Genomic DNA, 22,836 nt, shown 5'->3' on the forward strand with positions numbered 1-22,836 from the left:
CGTCTTCTACCGACTCATCTCCGGCGTAGCCCGCCCCCTCACCCCCCAGCCCTGTCTGTGCTCTGTCCCCCAAATATTCCTACAGGTCGCACAAGATCTGCCTGCAACCCTCTTGTGGTTAAACTGCCAAAATCAAGACTCTCCGCTCACCTTCACTCCTTCATTCTTCTTTTGTCCCGCCTCTGGAACAAACTCCCTCACTCTCTTCAATCGCACTCCTCCCTCCAGGTCTTTAAAACAGCTGTTCGCCACCATCTCTTATCTTCCCCAATCCAAAACCTTGATCTTTTCTACCCCCGCTAATTTCACCCCAAATCCACTTTTTTGAAATACCAACTTCTTTGCTGAAAGTCCTTGGTGTCCTTGCATTTTATACCGATCCTGCCTCCCCCCAAGCCCTCTCCCTCCCACACATCTCCCGATGTCCCTGCTCTCAAATGTTGTGTTTGTGTGCTTCCTCCCCTTCTCTCCCCATCTTGTGTACCGGTCCCCTTTTTATATACTTTGTTTGATAAATGTTAGCTCTTTCACGAGCCTCGATTCTGTATATAAAAAAACAAAACAAACAAAAAAAAGTCTTCTTCTTCTTCTTCAAATAAAATGACCACACTCTACATTAACCCTCTTAATTGCGTTAATTCCGCCAAGACCCTTCAGGCCACCAATACCCCAAAAGACCCCGAAGGCCCAAAACATCCCGAAGACCCAAAGCACCCCGAAATGGTCAAAGATGCCGACCCCTCCGATACGACGTGCGGTGAAGCGCGCGGGGCGCGCCGAGTCACGCACGCTGGACGCTAGTATATATAAATAAATCAAGCACCCTTCCTTCGCCAATATATCCACACTTTTGAGTACAACATTAAATTTAAAAAAAACTCAAAAGTATTTTTACATTTTTTGATTTATTTCACGTTCAATTGCACATTCATCCAATAACCTGAAACACTACTTTTCCTTTTGCCATTTTATATGTGGAGGCATTCTCGAATAAATTCTAATTTATTGATCATTCGATCATTCATTCGTTCATTCATGTAAAGCTCTTCACAAAATGCAAACACCACATATAGAAAATACCTGGGGTGATATCCATATCCATGTCACATGTCACATGTCACATTCATTGCGTCACTGAGAACGTTATTATACGAGTAAAAACAAAAACTGATCATTCTCTGCACAAATGATTTCTTTTTTCATGAATAATCTTTGCTCTCTCTCATTGGGAAATGTTAAAGGTACAATTATTTTGTTTGCAATGACTGCAGCTTTAAAACTATTTCACAAGGCTGTAACAAATGACCCTTCGTCAATGGAGCGACCATATTGGGGAAGACGGAACACTATGGGGGGAGCACAAGAAAAATGGACACGGGCGGGCGGGCGGAATGCCCATTGCCCAAGCATTTATAACTTTGAAGGTAACGGAGCGAAAAGGTAACAGTTCGGTTAATGCCTTTTTTCCTCGATTCTTCTTGAAGACGAAAATGTTTTGAACAACCGCTGTTCAAGAATCACACGTCAAGCAACAATCATAACATCGACGTTCGACGTATTCATGATGTATAAAACCGCTGAATGAGGTGGATTTCATTTTTCCATTTCCATCGGTGGATGAGCATGAACACCAGGCAAGGTGGTGCCAGGACATCACCGGTCCTGGCACTGCCAAAACGAATCAATCACCCCGAAGGTAATCGAGATCAGGCCTCCATTCAAGCTACTTCACCACAGCACTGTTCTTGCCCAACCTGAAAGGAAGACAAGGACGACAACAATATTTCAGGGAATGTTGCATCATTTATCCTGAAATATCATTTGGCAACATTCAGAAAATGACTACCGACCGCCAACAAAAGATGCCCTGACATTTGACATCATGCGAGCTACCTATCGAGCCCTGATCTGGACACATGCAGGACAGGCATATCCTGACCTTCCTCCACCAGAGGAATGTGGATAGCACATCGATGGCGCGAAGTTAGTACCAAAGCTAATGAGCCTCGTACCTGTACCAGATGCCTGCCGCGAGTTAATAAGCTGTGGATGCCAGAGAAGTTGTGCATCGTCAAGATGCTCGTGTAAAAGCATGTCCGTCTCCATGCATTGGTGCATGTAAATGCGGACCAAGATGCACAAAGCCGGCAAACTCTCTGGCTGGTGATGAGACATCTGATTCAGAAGCAGATGATTCGACTAACCGATGGACTTTCAGATGCATTGTAATTACCGTATGGTGGACATTTAAGTGAATTGTGAACATGATAGACATTAAAATGGATAGTTACCAAGATGGACATTCAAGTGAACTTTTATTTTGCTCGACATCTCAGTTAAATCATGAACATGATGGGCATTCAACTGAATAGAAAATATGATGGACATTCAAGTGAATTCTGATTTTGTTGGACAAACATTTAGTATTATGAAACACATTTGTATCTCCAAATGAAACATTTATGGTGTATTTTTGTGTTTGTGTGTATTATTCCACAGGTGGCCAAAATAATCTAAGGCATCTTTAATTCAGGTCTCTTTAGTCTTGATAATGTGCAATGCAGTCGCGAAAATCATGATATTTATCTCGATGTTATACCTGAAGTAATTGCCAATATCACATCGACTGTATCCAAACTTATGTTGTATGCATATTGCATATACCATGAAGAAAATAAGGGGGTACACTTCGGTTTTGCGGTATTAAACTCAGAAATATTAATATCAGATATATTTGTGTGGTATCATTATTTTGCACAGTGTACTGGGAAACTTTTAGAGTACACATTAAACCAATACCTTCGTTATTCTCTGTGTTATGAAGACAATTTATGATGTATCAAAATGTAAGACAAAATATACATTTCACCATTTTTACAGATTTCTTGACCCAGAGGTAACCGCAGATGTCACCGACAGCTGGGTTGCAGCTTCCATATTGTATGGAAGTACTCTGATCATTTTGACACCTCACACGACCCTCTATGTCCATTATTGGCAGAGTGATGTGTGATTTTAAGAATTCAAGAAAACGCGTTTGGACCCTGACACCGGCAGACATTAATCGCATTGTCGTAAACCCCCGCACACCGCGACAACTTGACAACCCTCCTAATGTGGTCCAAATGGGTGCACTTAATGAAATTATTGGGGATGTCGGTTTACACAAGGTGGGGGTGGGTGCAACGAAGTTTTAAAATATGGCCTATGGCCGCCATACGAACAACATTCACCCTAAATATTGGCCACGCGTGGGCGTGGCCTGTGCACGACCACATATACATGTCATGTAGGCCTACTCCCACAAGGGAGTGGCGCAGTTTAGGCTTGTCTGCGATTATTGGAGCCATTACCATTGCCTTCATCCATCATAATAAGAATGGAAATATTGTTCGAGTTTTTGGCCAATGCGCGTTATGCTGTCCCGAGGGCGGAATATTGACCTCGGCCGTTCGGCCCTCGGGACAACGTAGCTGCGTATTGGCCTGAAACCCAAGCAATATTATAATCTGACTATAATCCACCGACACCCACATTGCCAAGGTCACAATCACTGACATTTGTTTCGTGACATTCAAAGCACTATTAATATACCTACATGCCAACAAACCCAATAATAATATTGTATTGCAGAGTGTGCCTCGAAGTGCCAGGAAATGGCATCTAAGAGTTATTTTTTCAGGTCACTTTAATTTACCATAATTATTGTAGCTAATCTGAGCCACTGCCTAATCTGAGCCATAGTGCCGTGTCTGCATTCCTTAAAATTGTGACAAAGAACACTCACCACAAGCACTTGACCGCCTGGATGCTCCCCCGCAGCGTTGCATCTTCTCGGCAGATTGGTCGGCACGTCCACTTGTGTCAGCTGGCTGCAGAAACGGTGACGGGACAAAGTCGGGATGGGTTGGATTGTTCACCTCTTCTTCCCCTGTAGAAAGGACAATCAATTATTGTCAAATCAAACGTATGCAATCGATACGTTTACGATATTTTTGAACCATAATCATTGGGCAAACGCCGACCACTCCTATTGGGCTAGCCTTCAGCCTGAACCCGGACCCGAACCCCCCATCCCCGGTGACTTTCAACGTGGCACCGTCAAAGGATGCCACCTTTGCAACAAGTCAGTTCGTCAAATTTATGCCCGGTCGCAGCTGCCCACGGAGTGAAAAATACAATCTGGAGAGCCGATGAAGCCTCTCTTTTGAAACAGCCGGAAGTAATGAGACGGCCATGTTGGAGGGCCGATTGTTTGGACCAAGGGCACATTTGGAAGTAACATTTTGGAAGTGGGATGATGAAGTTGGAAAGAGGATTGACGAGAAGAGGAAGAAGTTCAAGGAGTGGCAGAAGGCAAAGGGTACGGGAGCAGAAACAGCAGAGCATGAAAGTTATAAGGCAGCCAGGAAGGCTGCAAAGAAAGAGGTAGCAAAGGCGCAGGAGGCATGTAGGAAAATGTTCGGAGAACGCTTGGATTCGGAAGAGGGTCAGAAAGCAGTATTCAGGATTGCAAAGCAGATGGCGAAAGAGAGGTGTGATGTGATGGGGGTGAGTTGCTTGAAGGATGAAGTGGGACAAATCGTTGTCGACCCAGATGGAAATAAAGGAAGATGGAAAAGATATATGGAAATGCTGTTGAATACAGAGAATGAATGGGATGGCAACATAGAGAGTAACCCAGTTTTAGGACCGGCAGAGAAGATAACTGAGAAGGAAGTTGAGGAAGCGATAAAAGCAATGAAGGGTAGAAAAGCCGGAGGGCCGACGGGAGTTGTGGGAGATATGTTGAAGGCAGCAGGAAGTTGGGGTGTGAAGAGAATGACAGAGATCTGTAATCTGGTGGTGAAAGAAGGCTGCATTCCAGTGGATTGGGAACTGAGTACCTTCGTCCCTCTATACAAGGGGAAAGGTGACCCTCTGGAGTGTGGCTCGTACCGAGCGAAAAAGTTATTGGAGCATGGAATGAAGGTATTGGAAAGGGTGTTGTAGAGGAGGATAAGGAAGAAAGTGAAGATCGACGAAATGCAGTTTGGATTCATGCCAGGAAGAGGAACGACAGACGCGCTTTTCATTGTGAGGCAGTTGCAGGAGAAGTACATGGAGAAGAGGAAGAAGTTGTTTCTTGGGTTTGTTGATCTGGAGAAAGCATTCGATCGGGTTCCACGCAAAGTATTGACATGGGCATTGAGGATGTTAGGAGTGGAGGAATGGTTGATCAGAGTAGTGATGGCAATGTACAAAAGAGCCGCACAGCTGTAAGGACGAAGGACGGGAACAGTGGTGAGTTTGAGGTGAAGGTGGGAGTGCATCAGGGGTCGGTACTAAGTCCACTACTATTTGTAGCTGTGATGGAGGTGCTGGCTCAGAACGTAAAGGAGGGTTTACCATGGGAGTTGTTGTATGCAGATGATCTGGTGTTGATTGCGGAAAGTATGGATGGACTGAAGGAAAAGATGAACACGTGGAAGGAATGTATGGAGACAAAAGGTCTGAAGGTGAATATCGGAAAGACGAAGGTGATGGCAAGTGGTAAAGCATGTGGTGAGGTGGAAAGAACTGGGAAGTGGCCCTGTGCTGTGTGTAGGAAGGGTGTCGGAGTGAACTCCATTCAATGTACAATGTGCGCTGAGTGGGTTCATCAAAAATGTAGTGGTCTGAGAGGGTCATTAACCAGTGTGGCAGCTACATTCAAATGTAAGGTGTGCACAGAGGGAGCTGCAGATGGAGGAAATGTTGAGTTGGATCTTGGAGACGGCGTGAAGCTGGAAGGTGTGAAAACATTTTGCTACCTCGGAGACATGCTGAATGGAGAAGGTGGGTCAGACTCGGCAACGGTTGCTCGAGTGAGATGTGCATGGAAGAAGTTTCGGGAACTGAGTGGCGTGCTGATGATGAGGGGAGTGTCGTTGAAGCTGAAGGGAAAGGTGTATGCTGCATGTGTGAGAAGTGTTGTGATTTATGGGAGCGAGACATGGGTAATGAACGTCGAGCAGCAACGAAGGTTGGAAAGGGTGGAAATGCGAATGGTTCGACGGATGTGTGGAGTATCGGTGAGAGAGAGGAAGACAAATGATGAATTGCGAAAGATGATGGGAATAGAGCCTGTGATTGATGCTGTGAAGAGGAACAGGTTGAGATGGTTTGGTCATGTGTTGAGGAAGGATGAAAGTGACTGGTTGAGAAGAGTGATGGAAATGAATGTAGAAGGAAGCAGAGGACGGGGAAGACCGAGAAAGACTTGGCTAAAGATGGTGGAAGAAGAAATGCGGGCAAGGGGGTTAACAAGGAGAGATGCAGAAAATAGGGCAAAATGGAGAAGATTGTCATGGGGACTGCAAGGCTAACCCCCGCTCTAGCAGGGAAAATGGCCTTTAAAATGCATGTTGTTGACACGACCATGAAGAAGATTTTGCCTTGATAGGACAAATTCTAACTTCACTTGGTGGGGAAAGTTAACCTGAAGTTTCCAACTGAGCATAAATCTCTTTATATTCCTCATCACATCCTCATGGCAAAGATGGATCGCAACGATTTAAATGTCAGACAAGGAAGATTGGATGTGGGATTTCAACTGTGTACCAACACTCACTGACCTACTCCTTTTCAAACGCTGCTCCTGGAATCTTTGATTTATACAAAAAAGTACTGCAAGACAAGACAGCCGATTTAAGAGTGATAAAAATTAGCAAATCAGGAGGACCTGAGGAGATATGAGTGAAGTATGGACCTGCCTCGGTGAACATGGGGTTCAGGTCCTGAATAAACTATTTAACTGTGTTTTGATGAGAGGAAATCCAAAGGGAATGGAGGCAAAGCATTCTGGGAAAAACATTTCATAGTCCAGTTGCCAGATGCATATATTTTAGATAATTTAAGTTATTTAAGATAATATAATTTAAGTTAGATAATTTAAGTCCAACAACATGAAGTTGTGCACATAAAATGTTTTTAAATGGTTTCTGGTGATTTAAGGTCTCCTGAATCAGAAACTGCATCACAATACTCTGTCATCATGAAAGATGTTTTATATATATTGTTGCGGATATGAGGACTGTATTTTTTTTTGATTGTGTGCTTTATCATTATTATTATTATTGTTATTCTGCGCCTCCTGCCTCCGCCGGAGCTGTGTAAAGGTCAAAAGGGCGTCCCATAACTAGTCCACAAGCATACACGTCAGCCAATAATAGAATACCCCTGTTCGATAGTTATATCTTATTCTGTAGCGGTTACCGCTGGATGCACACATTCGCCTTGCACCGGCCAGAACACGGCCAGACGCGCCTCTCCCGGGCATGCCCGGACTCACTGTTCCCGGGCACGCCCGAACCTCCCGGGCACGCCCGGTCTCGTCTTTCCCGGGCATGCCCGCTCTCGCCTTTCCAGGGCTCGCCCAGAGCGTCCGGGCATGCCCGCTATCGCCTTTCCAGGGCTCGCCCAGAGCGTCCGGGCATGCCCGCTATCGCCTTTCCAGGGCTCGCCCAGAGCGTCCGGGCATGCCCGCTATCGCCTTTCCAGGGCTCGCCCAGAGCGTCCGGGCATGCCCGCTATCGCCTTTCCAGTGCTCGTCCAGAGCGCCCGGGCACGCCCAGCCTCGACTTGCCAGGCCGCAGCCAAACACGCCCGGGCAGGTCCAGACTCACCTTTCCAAGGCTCGCCCTTGATACCCGGGCATGCCCGGTATAGCTTTTGCCGGGCAAACTTCCCGACATACAACAACAACACAACATGCATTTTAAAGGCCATTTTCCCTGCTAGAGCGGGGGTTAGCCTTGCGGTCCCCATGACAATCTTCTCCATTTTGCCCTATTTTCTGCATCTCTCCTTGTTAACCCCCTTGCCCGCATTTCTTCTTCCACCATCTTTAGCCAAGTCTTTCTCAGTCTTCCCCGTCTTCTACTTCCTTCTACATTCATTTCCATCACTCTTCTCAACCAGTCACTTTCATCCTTCCTCAACACATGACCAAACCATCTCAACCTGTTCCTCTTCACAGCATCAATCACAGGCTCTATTCCCATCATCTTTCGCAATTTATCATTTGTCTTCCTCTCTCTCAACGATACTCCGCACATCCGTCGAACCATTCGCATTTCCACCCTTTCCAACCTTCGTTGCTGCTCTACGTTCATTACCCATGTCTCGCTCCCATAAATCATAACACTTCTCACACATGCAGCATACACCTTTCCCTTCAGCTTCAACGACACTCCCCTCATCATCAGCACGCCACTCAATTCCCGAAACTTCTTCCATGCACATCTCACTCGAGCAACCGTTGCCGAGTCTGATCCACCTTCTCCATTCAGCATGTCTCCGAGGTAGCAAAATGTTTTCACACCTTCCAGCTTCACGCCATCTCCAAGATCCAACTCAACATTTCCTCCATCTGCAGCTCCCTCTGTGCACACCTTACATTTGAATGTAGCTGCCACACTGGTTAATGACCCTCTCAGACCACTACATTTTTGATGAACCCACTCAGCGCACATTGTACACTGAATGGAGTTCACTCCGACACCCTTCCTACACACAGCACAGGGCCACTTCCCAGTTCTTTCCACCTCACCACATGCTTTACCACTTGCCATCACCTTCGTCTTTCCGATATTCACCTTCAGACCTTTTGTCTCCATACATTCCTTCCACGTGTTCATCTTTTCCTTCAGTCCATCCATACTTTCCGCAATCAACACCAGATCATCTGCATACAACAACTCCCACGGTAAACCCTCCTTTATGTTCTGAGCCAGCACCTCCATCACAGCTACAAATAGTAGTGGACTTAGTACCGACCCCTGATGCACTCCCACCTTCACCTCAAACTCACCACTGTTCCCGTCCTTCGTCCTTACAGCTGTGCGTGCTCTTTTGTACATTGCCATCACTACTCTGATCAACCATTCCTCCACTCCTAACTTCCTCAATGCCCATGTCAATACTTTGCGTGGAACCCGATCGAATGCTTTCTCCAGATCAACAAACCCAAGAAACAACTTCTTCCTCTTCTCCATGTACTTCTCCTGCAACTGCCTCACAATGAAAAGCGCGTCTGTCGTTCCTCTTCCTGGCATAAATCCAAACTGCATTTCGTCGATCTTCACTTTCTTCCTTATCCTCCTCTACAACACCCTTTCCAATACCTTCATTCCATGCTCCAATAACTTTATCGCTCGGTACGAGCCACACTCCAGAGGGTCACATTTCCCCTTGTATAGAGGGACGAGGGTACTCAGTTCCCAATCCACTGGAATGCGGCCTTCTTTCACCACCAGATTACAGATCTCTGTCATTCTCTTCACACCCCAACTTCCTGCTGCCTTCAACATATCTCCCACAACTCCCGTCGGCCCTCCCGCTTTTCTACCCTTCATTGCTTTTATCGCTTCCTCAACTTCCTTCTCAGTTATCTTCTCTGCCGGTCCTAAAACTGGGTTACTCTCTATGTTGCCATCCCATTCATTCTCTGTATTCAACAGCATTTCCATATATCTTTTCCATCTTCCTTTAATTCCATCTGGGTCGACAACGATTTGTCCCACTTCATCCTTCAAGCAGCTCACCCCCATCACATCACACCTCTCTTTCGCTATCTGCTTTGCAATCCTGAATACCGCTCTCTGACCCTCTTCCGAATCCAAGCGTTCTCCGAACATTTTCCTACATGCCTCCTGCGCCTTTGCTACCTCTTTCTTTGCAGCCTTCCTGGCTGCCTTATAACTTTCATGCTCAGCTGTTTCTGCTCCCGTACCCTTCGCCTTCTGCCACTCCTTGAACTTCTTCCTCTTCTTGTCAATCGTCTTTCCAACTTCATCATCCCACCACCATGTTTCCGAGTGCCTTGGTGGTCCTTTTGTCCATCCACATACCTCACCAACGGCTCCCAACAGACTAGCTTTCATTGACATCCAACCACTTTCAAGCTCAACCACATCATCCTCGACCCTACTCAGCCTCTCTTTTAATGCCTCCCTTACTGTCACCTCTTTCAACCTCCACACCTTCATTCTCGGTTGGTACTTCACCCGCCGAGCTCTCCTCGCACCTTTCACCCTTACGTCGCAGACAACCAAGTGGTGCTGTGAAACAGCCTCCTCCCCCGGGATCACCTTTGTGTCTCGGAGGTGCCCCCTATCTCGCCTACGCACCATCAGGTAGTCAACGGTTGTCGTCGACCCACCTGACGTGTATGTAACAAGCTTATTATCCTCTTTCTGGAACTGAGTATTACAAATCAACAAATCAGCTCCATCAGCAAACTCCAAAATCCTCCGTAACCCCCATGAACTCCTTCAAAACCATCCATACTCCTTCCCACATGTCCATTTAGGTCTCCTCCTACCACAACAACTTCCTCATCTTTCACGTTTTCCATCAGCTTCTCTATCGCACACCAGAACATGTCCTTCTCTTCATCGCTCCGACCAACCTGCGGAGCATATCCCGAGATGACGTTCACCAAGAGCTTTCCAATCATCATTTTCACCATCATCAACCTATCACTCACTCTAGTCACACTCACCACACTGTCTACAAACTCCTCAGAAAACAGGACACCAACACCATTCATGCCCTCCAGGCACCCTTGCCACACAAACTTGTATTTCTGTCCCTGCCTACCCTTCACCATTCTCACACCACTTCCCTTCCATCTCGTCTCTTGCACACAACATATGTCCACTCTTCTTCTGACCAATATTTCCACCACTTCTCCTGATCTCCCTGTCATTGTCCCTACATTCCATGTCCCAAACCTCAGAAACCGATCTCCACTTCGGGCTGTACCCTGCCCACATGTAGTTGTAATTGTCATGGTTCTCTTTTTGAGGCAATGTTTTTTTTTTTTATGGCCGGATGCCTTTCCCGACGCCAACCCACTTAGTCGCCTCCTACGACACGCAGGGATACGGCGTACCTATTCTTATCCAGGGTACACACTGGGAAACGTTTAAAACATGGAAATCCTGGGGGGGGGGGGGGGGGGGATCACCGCTGCGGTTTAAACATATTTAAAGAAATATTTCAACAAAACCATGAAAACAATCTGGGAAAAGTCTCTAAGTGAGAACGTGGATTTGAGAAAGCAGGAGCAGAGGTGAAAGAACAAACGAGAATATAGGGGGCGGGGCACAAGTCGAGACGAGGAGGCCGCACGAGACACCAGGCCGCACGAGGCGCGGACAAAGAAACGACTAATTACACACAAATTTGCAACAACTACAAAACCAAAACCAAATAGAAACACACAATAACACATACACAACAAAATACGCAGCGGAAATTTGACAAAGAAACGAACGGGAAAACACTCAAACTTTGATGCCGTGGAGAGATCAAAGCAAGCCCCGTCGCTCGAGGGACCGGAAGCGGATTTGGGAACTTCACGATTGGGAACAAACTTCCCGACATAAATGTGTATATATATTGCTGCCCGATAAACGGGCTTTTGAGAGTACCCGAGTGTGATACATTTATTAAACCTACTCGGACGAATTTCCATCTTTGGTCGCGTCAATTCTTTCAACTCGCGTTGGAGCACAGCTCCTTCAATTCTGTGTTTTAGGGTAAGGCTGTGTCTCCCATTAATAGAAATACTCCATTGCACCAGTGAAAGAGATAGATTCCCTTCATTCCCACTCCCAAAACTTCCATTCCCATTGCCAATTACCTCCCTTCCAATTGCCAACTGCATTTTGGGCGGTTTTCCCTTCATCCGCCATTGACCACGAGGCAGGGTTGGGGAAGAAAGGCGTGCCTCCACCTCGTCATAGAGGGGAGGAGTGAGCCAGCCCCACTCGACCAACCATGAACAAGGGGTTTGGCTTGAGAGGGCGGAGAGAGAACGTTTGGGGGAGGTTCGCAAAGGTTGAGGGGCGGGGCCTATATAACCCACGGCGGGGCGTTTCCGAAAAGAGATGCGCTTTGAGTAGAGTCGAGGAGGGAGGAGATCAGAAGACAGGAAGGCCTTGAGTTGGACTAAGCAAGAGAGGAAGTTGTTGGACTGGGTGGGACTAAGAAAGAGAGAGAAAGAGTCCTGAAGCTTGTGAGGGAAGGAGAGAGAACCCGTCACACCAACCCTCCACCAAGCTCCGCGTTGGCTCCACCAAGCGTTCACCTCCACCAAGGCTCCACCAAGCTCCGCGTTGGCTCCACCAAGCGTTCACCTCCACCAAGGCTCCACCAAGTTCCGTGTTGGCTCCACCAAGCGTTCACCTCCACCAAGGCTCCACCAAGCTCTGTGTTGGCTCCACCAAGCGTTCACCTCCACCAAGGCTCCACCAAGCTCCGCGTTGGCTCCACCAAGCGTTCACCTCCACCAAGGCTCCACCAAGCTCCGCGTTGGCTCCACCAAGCGTTCACCTCCAGCCATCCACCTCCTGCCATTCCTGTCATTCCCCGCGTGAGTCTGTCTTTTGTTTGTTCTGTCCTGGGTTAATTAAGACTGTAGGTAAGCTAGTATTTGCACTGTGTCACCTGCGTCTTATGTGTTGTAAATAAACGTGACTGCTTTCTTTTTGCTTGTGTGTATAATAAATCCTGTTATTCCTCCGTACTCTGTTTTCTTCTCTCTTCCTCTTTACATTCGGTCGCTTTAGAGGTTTCCCGATTGAATACCTGTGGCGCGATCTGGTCAACGTTCAGGAAGTCGGGCCAATCGGGGATCCTGCAACGGTCGCGGTTGACCATCCGCTCGGCCCAAAGTAACATCTTGTCCGCGACCCGTAACAATATATATATATAGATATTTTAAAAATACCGGGATCGAGTCTTAAGACGTCTCCTTTTTCAGGAGTAGAGGAAATGAAGTTTGGCACCATTCCACCCACAACTTATACTCCTTTATTAACAATCTTCGTGCGAAATAAGTTGTATAAGCACAAAGTAGAAAAATAATAGCTTCGCAATAAATTTAATTTCTGTCGACAGAGGTCAAAAGGTCATCTAAATTGGCAGAAGCCCAACATTGTGTTAAAAAAAATTTGTTTTGGTAAAATTCTTGAAAAGTTTATTTTGAAAATAATGTTACGTTTGTGGGGGGAGGGTGGGCAGTAGGCAATACCTTAGCCCAGGTAGATTTGCATAGATAGTGTGCTCTGATTGTCATGAAGAAGAAGAAGCCCCATGTATCATAAGTAGGGATCCGGTAGACCGTATGTCGTGCAAGAGCGTATTTTCGTTCCCATCACGAGGGGTGGGGTTATGTTAATTGGTGAAGGACTATGGGTAATTAATCCCTTGTATGTAATGGCCTCTGTTATTTTCCTCTGTTTCTTATGACACCAGCAACACACACAGATAGCCAGGCAATCACGCATTTATAACACTAAATAAAAACCAACTGGAAGCAGGACATTGAAAACTACCACTGATACCACCGACCTGGTGAGCACACAGGCACAGGAGGTCCGGGAGGCGACGCCCTGAAGAGCAGTGATTGGTCCGGGATTGATTGGCGCAAGGACTGCTAAGATGGGATTAGTGATTGGTGGAGTAGGCACGGATGAAGTCAGAGCATTGAGTTTAAAATAACGCTCTCCCCGACATTTTTTCCTCTTTGCTGTCCCTCTAGAAGACAAAAGACGTTGTTCCGACATTTTCTGCCCCTTACACCCGGGAGATCATAGCGAACGGTGGCATTTTTGCTCTCTTGCGTTGGGCATTGGTGCTGTGCAGTCAGCATTTCATATCCGTAACTTTGGGTTTTGACGATCGTGAGGAAAGGCGGTCGTGGCTTGTGGACTCTGGCACGCTTGGCCGTGGCTTTGTGATGGCTGAGGGCCATGCCGAGTGAACCGGAGAGGCGGCGGTGCTGTGTGGAGCAGAGACGAGTGAACGGGCGCGGCCTGCTCGCTGCGCACTCGACAGCTAGAGGGGTGAACTGTGCACGGAGGCCTGGTTCCTGCTCGCGTGCTGCACGACAAAGCGTGCTGTTCCCGCCAAGGACGCGGGGGTTTGGACGATTCCTAACGAGGTTTAAGAGCAGATCGGAGCTATGTGCCCACTAAACAAACACACATTTTTTACTTTCGTTCTTTTATATTTCCCTATGTGTGTATTTGAGTCTGTCTGGGGGCGTCCCATTTAGGATATTAGTTTAACGTGAATTTTTTTGTTGCTGGCATTTATTTTCAATAAACCTGTATATTTTGAACATTTTAATTGTGTGTCGGTTTGAGTTAATTGTTGCAGGTTCAAAGACTGCTGGTGGACCCCGACTTCCCCCCCCCTCTCCCCCCCAGCCCCACCACCCACTCTTCCCCCGTGCGTATAATGAAGGTGCGCCATAGGTTTGAACGCCTTGGAGTTAAAGCTCGTTTGGTCATCTGTGTCGCCCTGCGGTGTTCACGACAGGGCAGACACGACAATAACATTACCCCGTACCCCTCCATCTACCAAATGGTACACCTGGACACTCACCTTTCTGAGAAACCTCAGAGGAGATTTCCAGGAATGCCTCATTCTGAGATGTGGGAAAACCCCCAAAATATTCCACATTGAAAAGAAAGGAATCCTGATCAAGTTGCTGTTGATGTAAGAGAATAACTATTTTTACTCCGATAAATGTATTTTGATTATTGTTCTTTGAACAAATACAGGTTTGTAACATTTATCCCACAAATCGATCAACTTGTCCTATTTAAGGACGCTCAAATTAATTCTTGTGGAGCCCTGCTTGTTATTGAACGTACGAGGAAGATAATCAATTCAGTTCTTGTGAGATGTTATTGGGGAATATTGGATCAAGAGTGGACATGGGGTGCAAATTATTGTCAATAACTAAGTAAATAACGTCAATTGTGGTTATACACCTGTTATGGGAATTTCCCATTGATTTCAATGAAAGTTAAATACATGTGTTGACAAATATTGCAAAACAAATCAATGTAACTTATCAATGAAATATTTTACATGCATTGGGTCTTGACCCGCTCCATCCTCGGTGAAAGTACTTTCGTCTAAGATTGCACTTGTAAATGATTCGGTCAAATCGTGAAGAATTTTCTTTCTTTGTTACCTCCGCCACCAAAGGTGGATGGGGGTTATGTTTTTACCCCTGTTTGTTTGTTTGTGAACACGATATCTCAAAAAGTTGTGGACGGATTCGGACAAAATTTGGCAGTGAGGTAGTGTATGTGACAAAGACGAAATGATTAGATTTTGGTAAAGATCCGGATTCGGCTACGAGAATGTTTTACGTGATCCTTCATCATTGAGAGATAGGGTCAGAAACGGTACATAGCAAGATATCTCAAAAAGTTATGGACGGATTTTGACGAAACAGATTGCACAGGTTGTGTGTGTGACAAGGAAGAATCGATTCAATTTTGCTGAAGATCCGGATCCGACGAGTCACATTTTTTAAAGTGATTCGTCACCAATGGGAGATTGGGCCAAAAACGATTTTGTTTCACAAACGATTTGCCAAAAACGACAAAAACGATTAATGGGAAAAACGATACAGCAGGAAATCTCCAAAAGTTGTGGACGGATGATTTTGATTAAATGTGATTCTGTATTGTGATTTTCTGGTCTACTCTGGGATACAAAACGTAAACTATCCACCTGGCAGAGGTATGCTCTATACTGAGTGCCGTTCTCGTGAATTCAGTCTGCATTTGATGGGCCAGCGTACTCCTGACCACTTGCGCACAAGACGGAAAGCGAAGCGGGTTCCTTTAGTGGATCCGACCGTCATGTTTGAATAGAGTTTGGACGTTTGGGCGATTTGGTAGGTCTCGACCGGCGATTGTAGGACCGAAAGATCCATGAGGGTGAGAGTGGATCACGTGCAGGGTCGTGTTCTCTAAATTGCTGGATTCCTTTCTTGAAGTTTTACTCTTTGGTCCAGCATGAATTTTATGGGTTCTTGAGGTTCCCGTCAGTGGTTGGGGTGAGCACAACGACCAAGGTCAGTGGATATGTTGAGGGCAAGGGGTATTGCTCTCATGGTGGTGGATCGTGGCACTGGGGGCCATCTCTTCCCTTCCCTTGGCTGGTGATCTCATGTGACTTCACACATCTGCAGAGTTCCCTCCGGGTCATACTCCTCCTTACATCCTGTGAGATGGGGTAGGGGTTGAGCAGAGGCAGCCTCACTGAACCTTCTCGGGTGAGCCAGCTAAGGGAAGGGTGCATTTTCGCGATGCCCGCCCACCAACGTTGAGCTGTGATCCAGGGTCGTGTGGTCCATCGTATACTTTTCATCAACCATTTTGGATAAACACATTTCTATCCGTTCAAAAACATACAGAACGAGAAAGAGCAATTAATGGTTGCACACCCTCGCTTGGACTTTCTACCTCTGCCATCGAAGGTGGATGGAGGTCTGTATTTTTTTTTATTATTTTTTTTTGTTTGTTTGCAAGATCGAGGCTCGTGAAAGAGCGAACATTAATCACACAGAAAGACAAACCGACACACAAACATATAACATCGGGAGCGGTAGACAAGATGGGGAGAGAGGGGGAAGGACACAATCACAACATTTGAGAGCAGGGACCGAGAGACATGGAGACATCGAGAGATCTGAGAGAGGGCGAGGGCTTTGGGGGAGGGCATGGGAAGGGGGAGGGGGGGTGGGAGAGGTATAAAACATATGGACACGGCCAGGACTTCCAGGAAAGAAGTTGGAATTTCAAACAAGGTGGATCTGGGGTGAATTAGCGGGGGTAGAAAAGATCAAGGTTTTGGATGGGGGAAGATAAGAGATGGTGGTGAACAGCTGTTTTAAAGACCTGGAGGGAGGAGTGGGATTGAAGGGAGTGAGGGAGTTTGTTCCAGAGGCGGGAGAAAAGAGGAATGAAAGAGTGAAGGTGAGCAGAGAGCCGAGATTTCGGCAGTTTAACCATCAGAGGGTTGCTGGCAGATCTTGTGCGACCTGTAGGAATATTTGGAGGACAGAGCACAGAGAGAGCTGGGGGTGCAAGGCCGGAGAGGAGTCGGTAGAAGACAGAAAGACCACCTACCTGCTTGCGGTGAGTGAGTGAAAGGCCCTCAGAGATAGCTTCATCGCGGGAGATTCCAATAATTCTGAAAGCTTTGGTTTCAACAGCGTGAAGCCGAGCTAGGTGTGAGGCAAGAGCACCGGCCCGGCCCATAGGGGAGAACAGTATTCCATTGAGCTGCGGATGAAAGCCTTGTATGTGGTGAGGAGCTCAGGTGTGCCGAGGAAGGACTTCGCACGACGGAGGATGCCCAGTCGGCGACTGGCTTTGGAGGCCAGCTTGGAAATGTGGTTTTCCCAAGAAAGATCATGGCAGATAGTGAGACCCAAAAGCTTGAGCGACAGAACTTCTTGGAGAGGATTGTTGAGAAAGTAGATGGGAGGGTTGTCCAGTCGATCTTTTCGGAGAGACATAGTAAGAGTGTGGGATTTGTCAGGATTGAAAGACATGTTCCACTTGTTTGACCAGTCTGTGATTTTGTCCAAGTCTTCAGAGAGTGAGGAGGCTGCAGACTGCCGATCTGAGGGAAGAGCAATGGAGCGGCAGAGAGTGGAGTCATCAGCAAAAAGATAGAGAGGATTTTCAAGTGAGTCAGAGAGATCATTGATGAAGACCAGAAAAAGCACAGGGCCCAGAACACTGCCTTGGGGCACTCCAGCCTGAACAGGAAGAGGAGATGAGAGAACCCCATTCAGGGCCACACGTTGACGATGACTAGAGAGGAAGTCAGCCAGCCATACGTGGAGATTTCCATGGATACCAAAGGAGGAGAGTTTGGTGAGCAGAGCGGGGTGCCAGACCGTATCGAAGGCACGTGATATGTCGAGGGAGACAGCTCTAATTTCCTGTTTGGCATTGAGGACCTCCATCCATTGTTGAGACAGCAGAAGCAGCATGTCCAGAGTAGCGTGACCTGGTCTGAAACCAAATTGATGCTCAGAGATCAAGCCATTGGAGAAGAGGAAAGATTTCATATCCGAAGCAATGATGGATTCCATGACTTTGCTGATAATTGGGAGAAGGCTGATTGGTCTGTCGTTGCTAGGATCTGTTTTTGCACCTTTTTTGTGCAAAGCGGTGATGTTGGCCGATTTCCAAGCAGATGGCAGTTGACCTTGAGCAAAAGAGAGGGTGAAGAGAACAGAGAGAGGGTGAGATAGAGCGGCAGAGCAGGATTTTAGGACCCGTGGGCTGATGCCGTCGGGTCCAGTTGCAGAATCAGAGTCGAGGGTTGACAAACTTTTCCACCTTGTCAGGAGGAAAGGACACGGAGTCCAGGAGCAGCTGGGTACGACTGGGTATGGTGGGTACAGAGAGGGATGGGTTTGGGACACAAGATTTAGAGGCAAACACAGAGTTGAGGCATTCAGCTTTTTCACGTGCGGAGTCAGCTGTGTAGCCGTTTGAGGTAAGGGAGGGGATGGAGGAGGAACAAACACCAGAAACGGATTTGACCAGACACCACCAGGTTTTGGAAGAGGGAGACAGATAAGAGAGTTCGGTCTTGAGAACGGAGAGATATTGTTTCCTGGCTCTCATGAGGGTGGACACACACTTGTTTCGGGCTTTGTGAAAGGAAATGAGATTTCCTTCCGTTGGATTTGCTTTCCAGGAGACGAAGGCAAGTTGTTTCTGGGCAACAGCCTCACCACAAGATTCCGTGTACCATGGACGGGAGGAAGGGTATGACAACTGAAGACGAGATGGGATAAATCTGTGCATGAGGGAGAGCAATTTACTTTGGAAGAATTCCCAGGATGAGTTGATGTCAGAGGTGGTAGAGATGGGAGACCAGTCCAGATGATTGATGGCTGCTTGAAGACCGTGCCAGTTGGCCTGAGTGAAATGCCAGACTCGTCGACGCTGAGCAGGCTCCCCGAGAATGGTCAGAGAGATGTCCACTTTAACAAGGACATGATCAGATGATCCGATTGGTGCAGAAGAGGAGCAGCAGACATTTTCAGGGAAGTTAGTCAGTACCAAGTCGAGAAGAGAAGACGCTCCGTTGACTGAGATCCGGGTCGGGAAATTGACAGATTGTGTCAGTCCCAGTGAGTCGCAGACGTCCTTTGCTGAGGAGCCATGGCTGGTGAGGGAGGTACCCACACCCAGCCAACTGGAATGACGACAGTTGAAATCACCACATATGAGGAAGAGAGAGTTGGGATGAGTAGATAGAAGTTGGTCCATATTATCAGACAGCGAGATGTAGATGGAGTCATCACTGTTTGGTGGACGGTACAACACACATATGAACAAGAGGTGGGAGCAAAGGGGAAGCCGTAGCCAGAGGTATTCCTGGGGGTGAGGTGGAGAGAGTACAGTGCAGGGCGAGTGAGGACGAGAGTTTTTGATAAAGATAGCAACCCCACCTCCAGGACGAGGCTCAGGTCTATCATACCGGAGGAGGGAGTAACCCGGGAGAGATACTAAGGAATCAGAGACATCATGAAGGAGGAAAGTTTCTGTTAAGCAGATCATGTCTGGTTTGACAGAAGCAACCTGTATGGAGAGATCAGTTAAGTTTGAACGAAGACCCCGGATGTTTGAGGTCCATACCGTTAATGAAGAGGAAGGGGGAGCATCGGATACAGAACAGGGGGGAGGAGGGGCAGGGTAAGATGTGGAAGAGGTGGAAGAGGTAGGGAGAGCTGTTGAAGGTGTGTCAGAGATTTCAGAATAGCTCGGAGAAAGAGAAGGATGGGGCGGACAAAAGGTTTGATGGTGATTGGGTGAGGCACAATGAGGTGTTATTTGAGGAGGGGGAAGAGCGAGGCAGAAGGTTGGGGGAGATGGAGGTGAGAGTTGGAAGGGGGAAGAATCGGGGAGGACGCTTTGAGGAGGGGGAGTGAGAGGGCGGAAATTGAGAAGAAATGAGGGTGGGGAGATTTGAAGGGGAGGGGCGAGGGGGGAGTTTGGGAGGGAAGGGACAAGGGGAGGGATTTGAAAGGGATGGGATATGGGGGAGATTTGGAGGGGAGGGGTGAGGGAGGAGTCTAGGAGGGGAGGGGTGAGGGGGTAGTTTAGGAGGGAGGGGCAAGGGGGGAGATTTGAAAGGGATGGGTGATGGGGAAGATTTGGAGGGGAGGGGTTATGGGGAAGATTTGGAGGAGAGGGGTGAGATTTGATTTTAGAAAGTGTACGATTAATGGGAAACGAACATTTATTGCAAAATGAGTTTCTTGGTTGCACACCCTCGCTTGGACTTTCTACCTCTGCCATCGAAGGTGGATGGAGGTCTGTATCTGTTTGTGAACAGGATATCTCAAAAGTTTGTGGCCAGATTCGGACAAAAAATTGTGGACAGGTTGAGTGTGTGATGAAGTCGAATCGATTCGATTTTGGTGAAGATACGAATCCGGATACGAGAATTTTTGAAAATTTTAAGTGATTCTTCACCATTGAGTGATTGGACCAAAAGATATGCAGCATCATATTTCAAAAAGGTGTGGATGATTTATGACAAAACTTGGTGGATGAGTTTGGTAAGTGACAAGAACAAGCCGATTAGCTTTGAGTTCAGGTCCAGGTCTAGATCCGACCTGTCAGTGGATACAAAACGTAAACTGTTCAGCCTGGCAGGGGTATGCGCTCTACCGAGTGCCGGTCTAGTTTTACATGCGACCTGCTGCCATGTTCGAATCTGGGTGAACATTTCCAAACAGCAAACTGACCAAAGCCCTCACCATGCATGCCCAGAGATAATAAAAGGTGTTGTAGCTGAGAGAAGGCAAGGGCAGGCAACAATCATATCACCTGAGAAATAAAACTTGATCAAAATCCAGATATGACTTTACAATACCAGCGACAGTCCAACTACCTACATCTCCAAACACCAAAAACTGTCCAACTACCTACATCTCCAAACACCAAATCACAAAAACTGTCCAACTACCTGCACTCCAAGCAGCATCCCACAGAGACTGTGCAACTACACACACCTCCAAGCAGCATCCCACAAAAACTGTCCAACTACCTACATCTCCAAACACCAAATCACAAAAACTGTCCAACTACCTGCACTCCAAGCAGCATCCCACAGAGACTGTGCAACTACACACACCTCCAAGCAGCATCCCACAAAAACTGTCCAACTACCTACACCTCCAAGCAGCATCCCACAGAGACTGTGCAACTACCTACACCTCCAAGCAGCATCCCACAGAGACTGTGCAACTACCTACACCTCCAAGCAGCATCCCACAGAGACTGTGCAACTACACACACCTCCAAGCAGCGTACCACAGACACTGTGAAACTACCTACACATACAAGCAGCATACCACAGCGACTGTACAACTACCTACACATACAAGCAGCATAACACAGAGACTGTACAACTACACACACCTCCAAGCAGCATCCCACAGACACTGTGAAACTACCTACACATACAAGCAGCATACCACAGCGACTGAGCAACTACCTACACATACAAGCAGCATACCAAAGCGAATGTGCAACTACCTACACCAACAAGCAGCATATCACAGCGACTGTCCAACTACATACACCTACAAGCAGCATCCCACAGGGACTGCAACTACCTACACCTACAAGCAGCATACCAGAGACTGTGCAACTACCTACACCTACAAGCAGTATACCACAGACACTGTGCAACTACCTACACCTACAAGCAGCATACCACAGGGACTGTGCAACTATGTACACCTACAAGCAGCATACCACAGCGACTGTGCAACTACCTACACCTACAAGCAGCATACCACAGCGACTGTGCAACTATGTACACCTCCAAGCAGAATACCACAGAGACTGTGCAACTACCTTCACCTACAAGCAGCATACCACAGAGACTGTGCAACTACCTACACCAACAAGCAGCATACCACAGCGACACTGCAACTACCTACACATACAAGCAGCATACCACAGCGAATGTGCAACTACCTACACATACAAGCAGCATACCACAGCGCCTGTGCAACTACCTTCACATACAAGCAGCATACCACAGCGAATGTGCAACTACCTACACCAACAAGCAGCATGCCACAGCGACTGTCCAACTACATACACATACAAGCAGCATCCCACAGAGACTGTGCAACTACGTACACCTACAAGCAGTATACCACAGCGACTGTGCAACTATGTACACCTACAAGCAGCATACCACAGAGACTGTGCAGTGTGCAACTACCTACACCTTCCAGCAGCATACCACAGAGACTGTGCAACTACCTACACCTACAAGCAGCATCCCACAGAGACTGTGCAACTACGTACACCTACAAGCAGCATACCACAGCGACTGTGCAACAACCTACACATACAAGGAGCATACCACAGCGACTGTGCAACTACCTACACCAACAAGCAGCATACCACAGCGACACTACAACTACCTACACATACAAGCAGCATACCACAGCGAATGTGCAACTACCTACACATACAAGCAGCATACCACAGCGACTGTGCAACTACCTACACATACAAGCAGAATACCACAGCGAATGTGCAACTACCTACACCAACAAGCAGCATGCCACAGCGACTGTCCAACTACATACACATACAAGCAGCATACCACAGCGACTGTGCAACTACGTACACCAACAAGCAGCATACCACAGCGACTGTGCAACTACCTACACCTACAAGCAGCATCCCACAGACTGTGCAACTACCTACACCTACAAGCAGCATACCACAGCGACTGTGCAACTACCTACACCTACAAGCAGCATACCACAGCGACTGTGCAACTATGTACACTGACAAGCAGCATACCACAGAGACTGTCCAACTACCTCCACCTCCAAGCAGCATACCACAGAGACTGTCCAACTAGATACAAGAACAAGCAGCGTACCACAGAGACTGTGCAACTGCCGAAACCAACAAGCAGCGCACCACA

At 47.3% G+C, this 22,836-nt stretch overlaps 1 protein-coding gene across 2 annotated transcripts in view; it reads right to left on the reverse strand.

Moving 5' to 3' along the window:
* Positions 1-886: 886 nt before the first annotated feature.
* LOC144888963 (uncharacterized) overlaps positions 887-22,836 on the reverse strand; it is a 31,362-nt gene continuing 9,412 nt past the window's right edge. For both annotated transcript variants that reach the window (XR_013621490.1, XM_078768747.1), the window contains exons 3-4: positions 3,788-3,931; positions 887-1,754 (exon numbers count right to left, since the gene is read on the reverse strand). Coding sequence is in view for 1 of the 2 variants with exons in the window: in XM_078768747.1 (XP_078624873.1) it covers positions 1,729-1,754; positions 3,788-3,931 (170 nt within the window). In the remaining variant the exon portion in view is untranslated. The remainder of the gene's footprint in view (positions 1,755-3,787; positions 3,932-22,836) is intronic.

Source organism: Myxine glutinosa, unplaced genomic scaffold (assembly GCF_964187855.1).
Source record: "Myxine glutinosa unplaced genomic scaffold, kmMyxGlut1.1 SCAFFOLD_330, whole genome shotgun sequence".
Lineage (NCBI taxonomy): Eukaryota > Metazoa > Chordata > Myxini > Myxiniformes > Myxinidae > Myxine > Myxine glutinosa.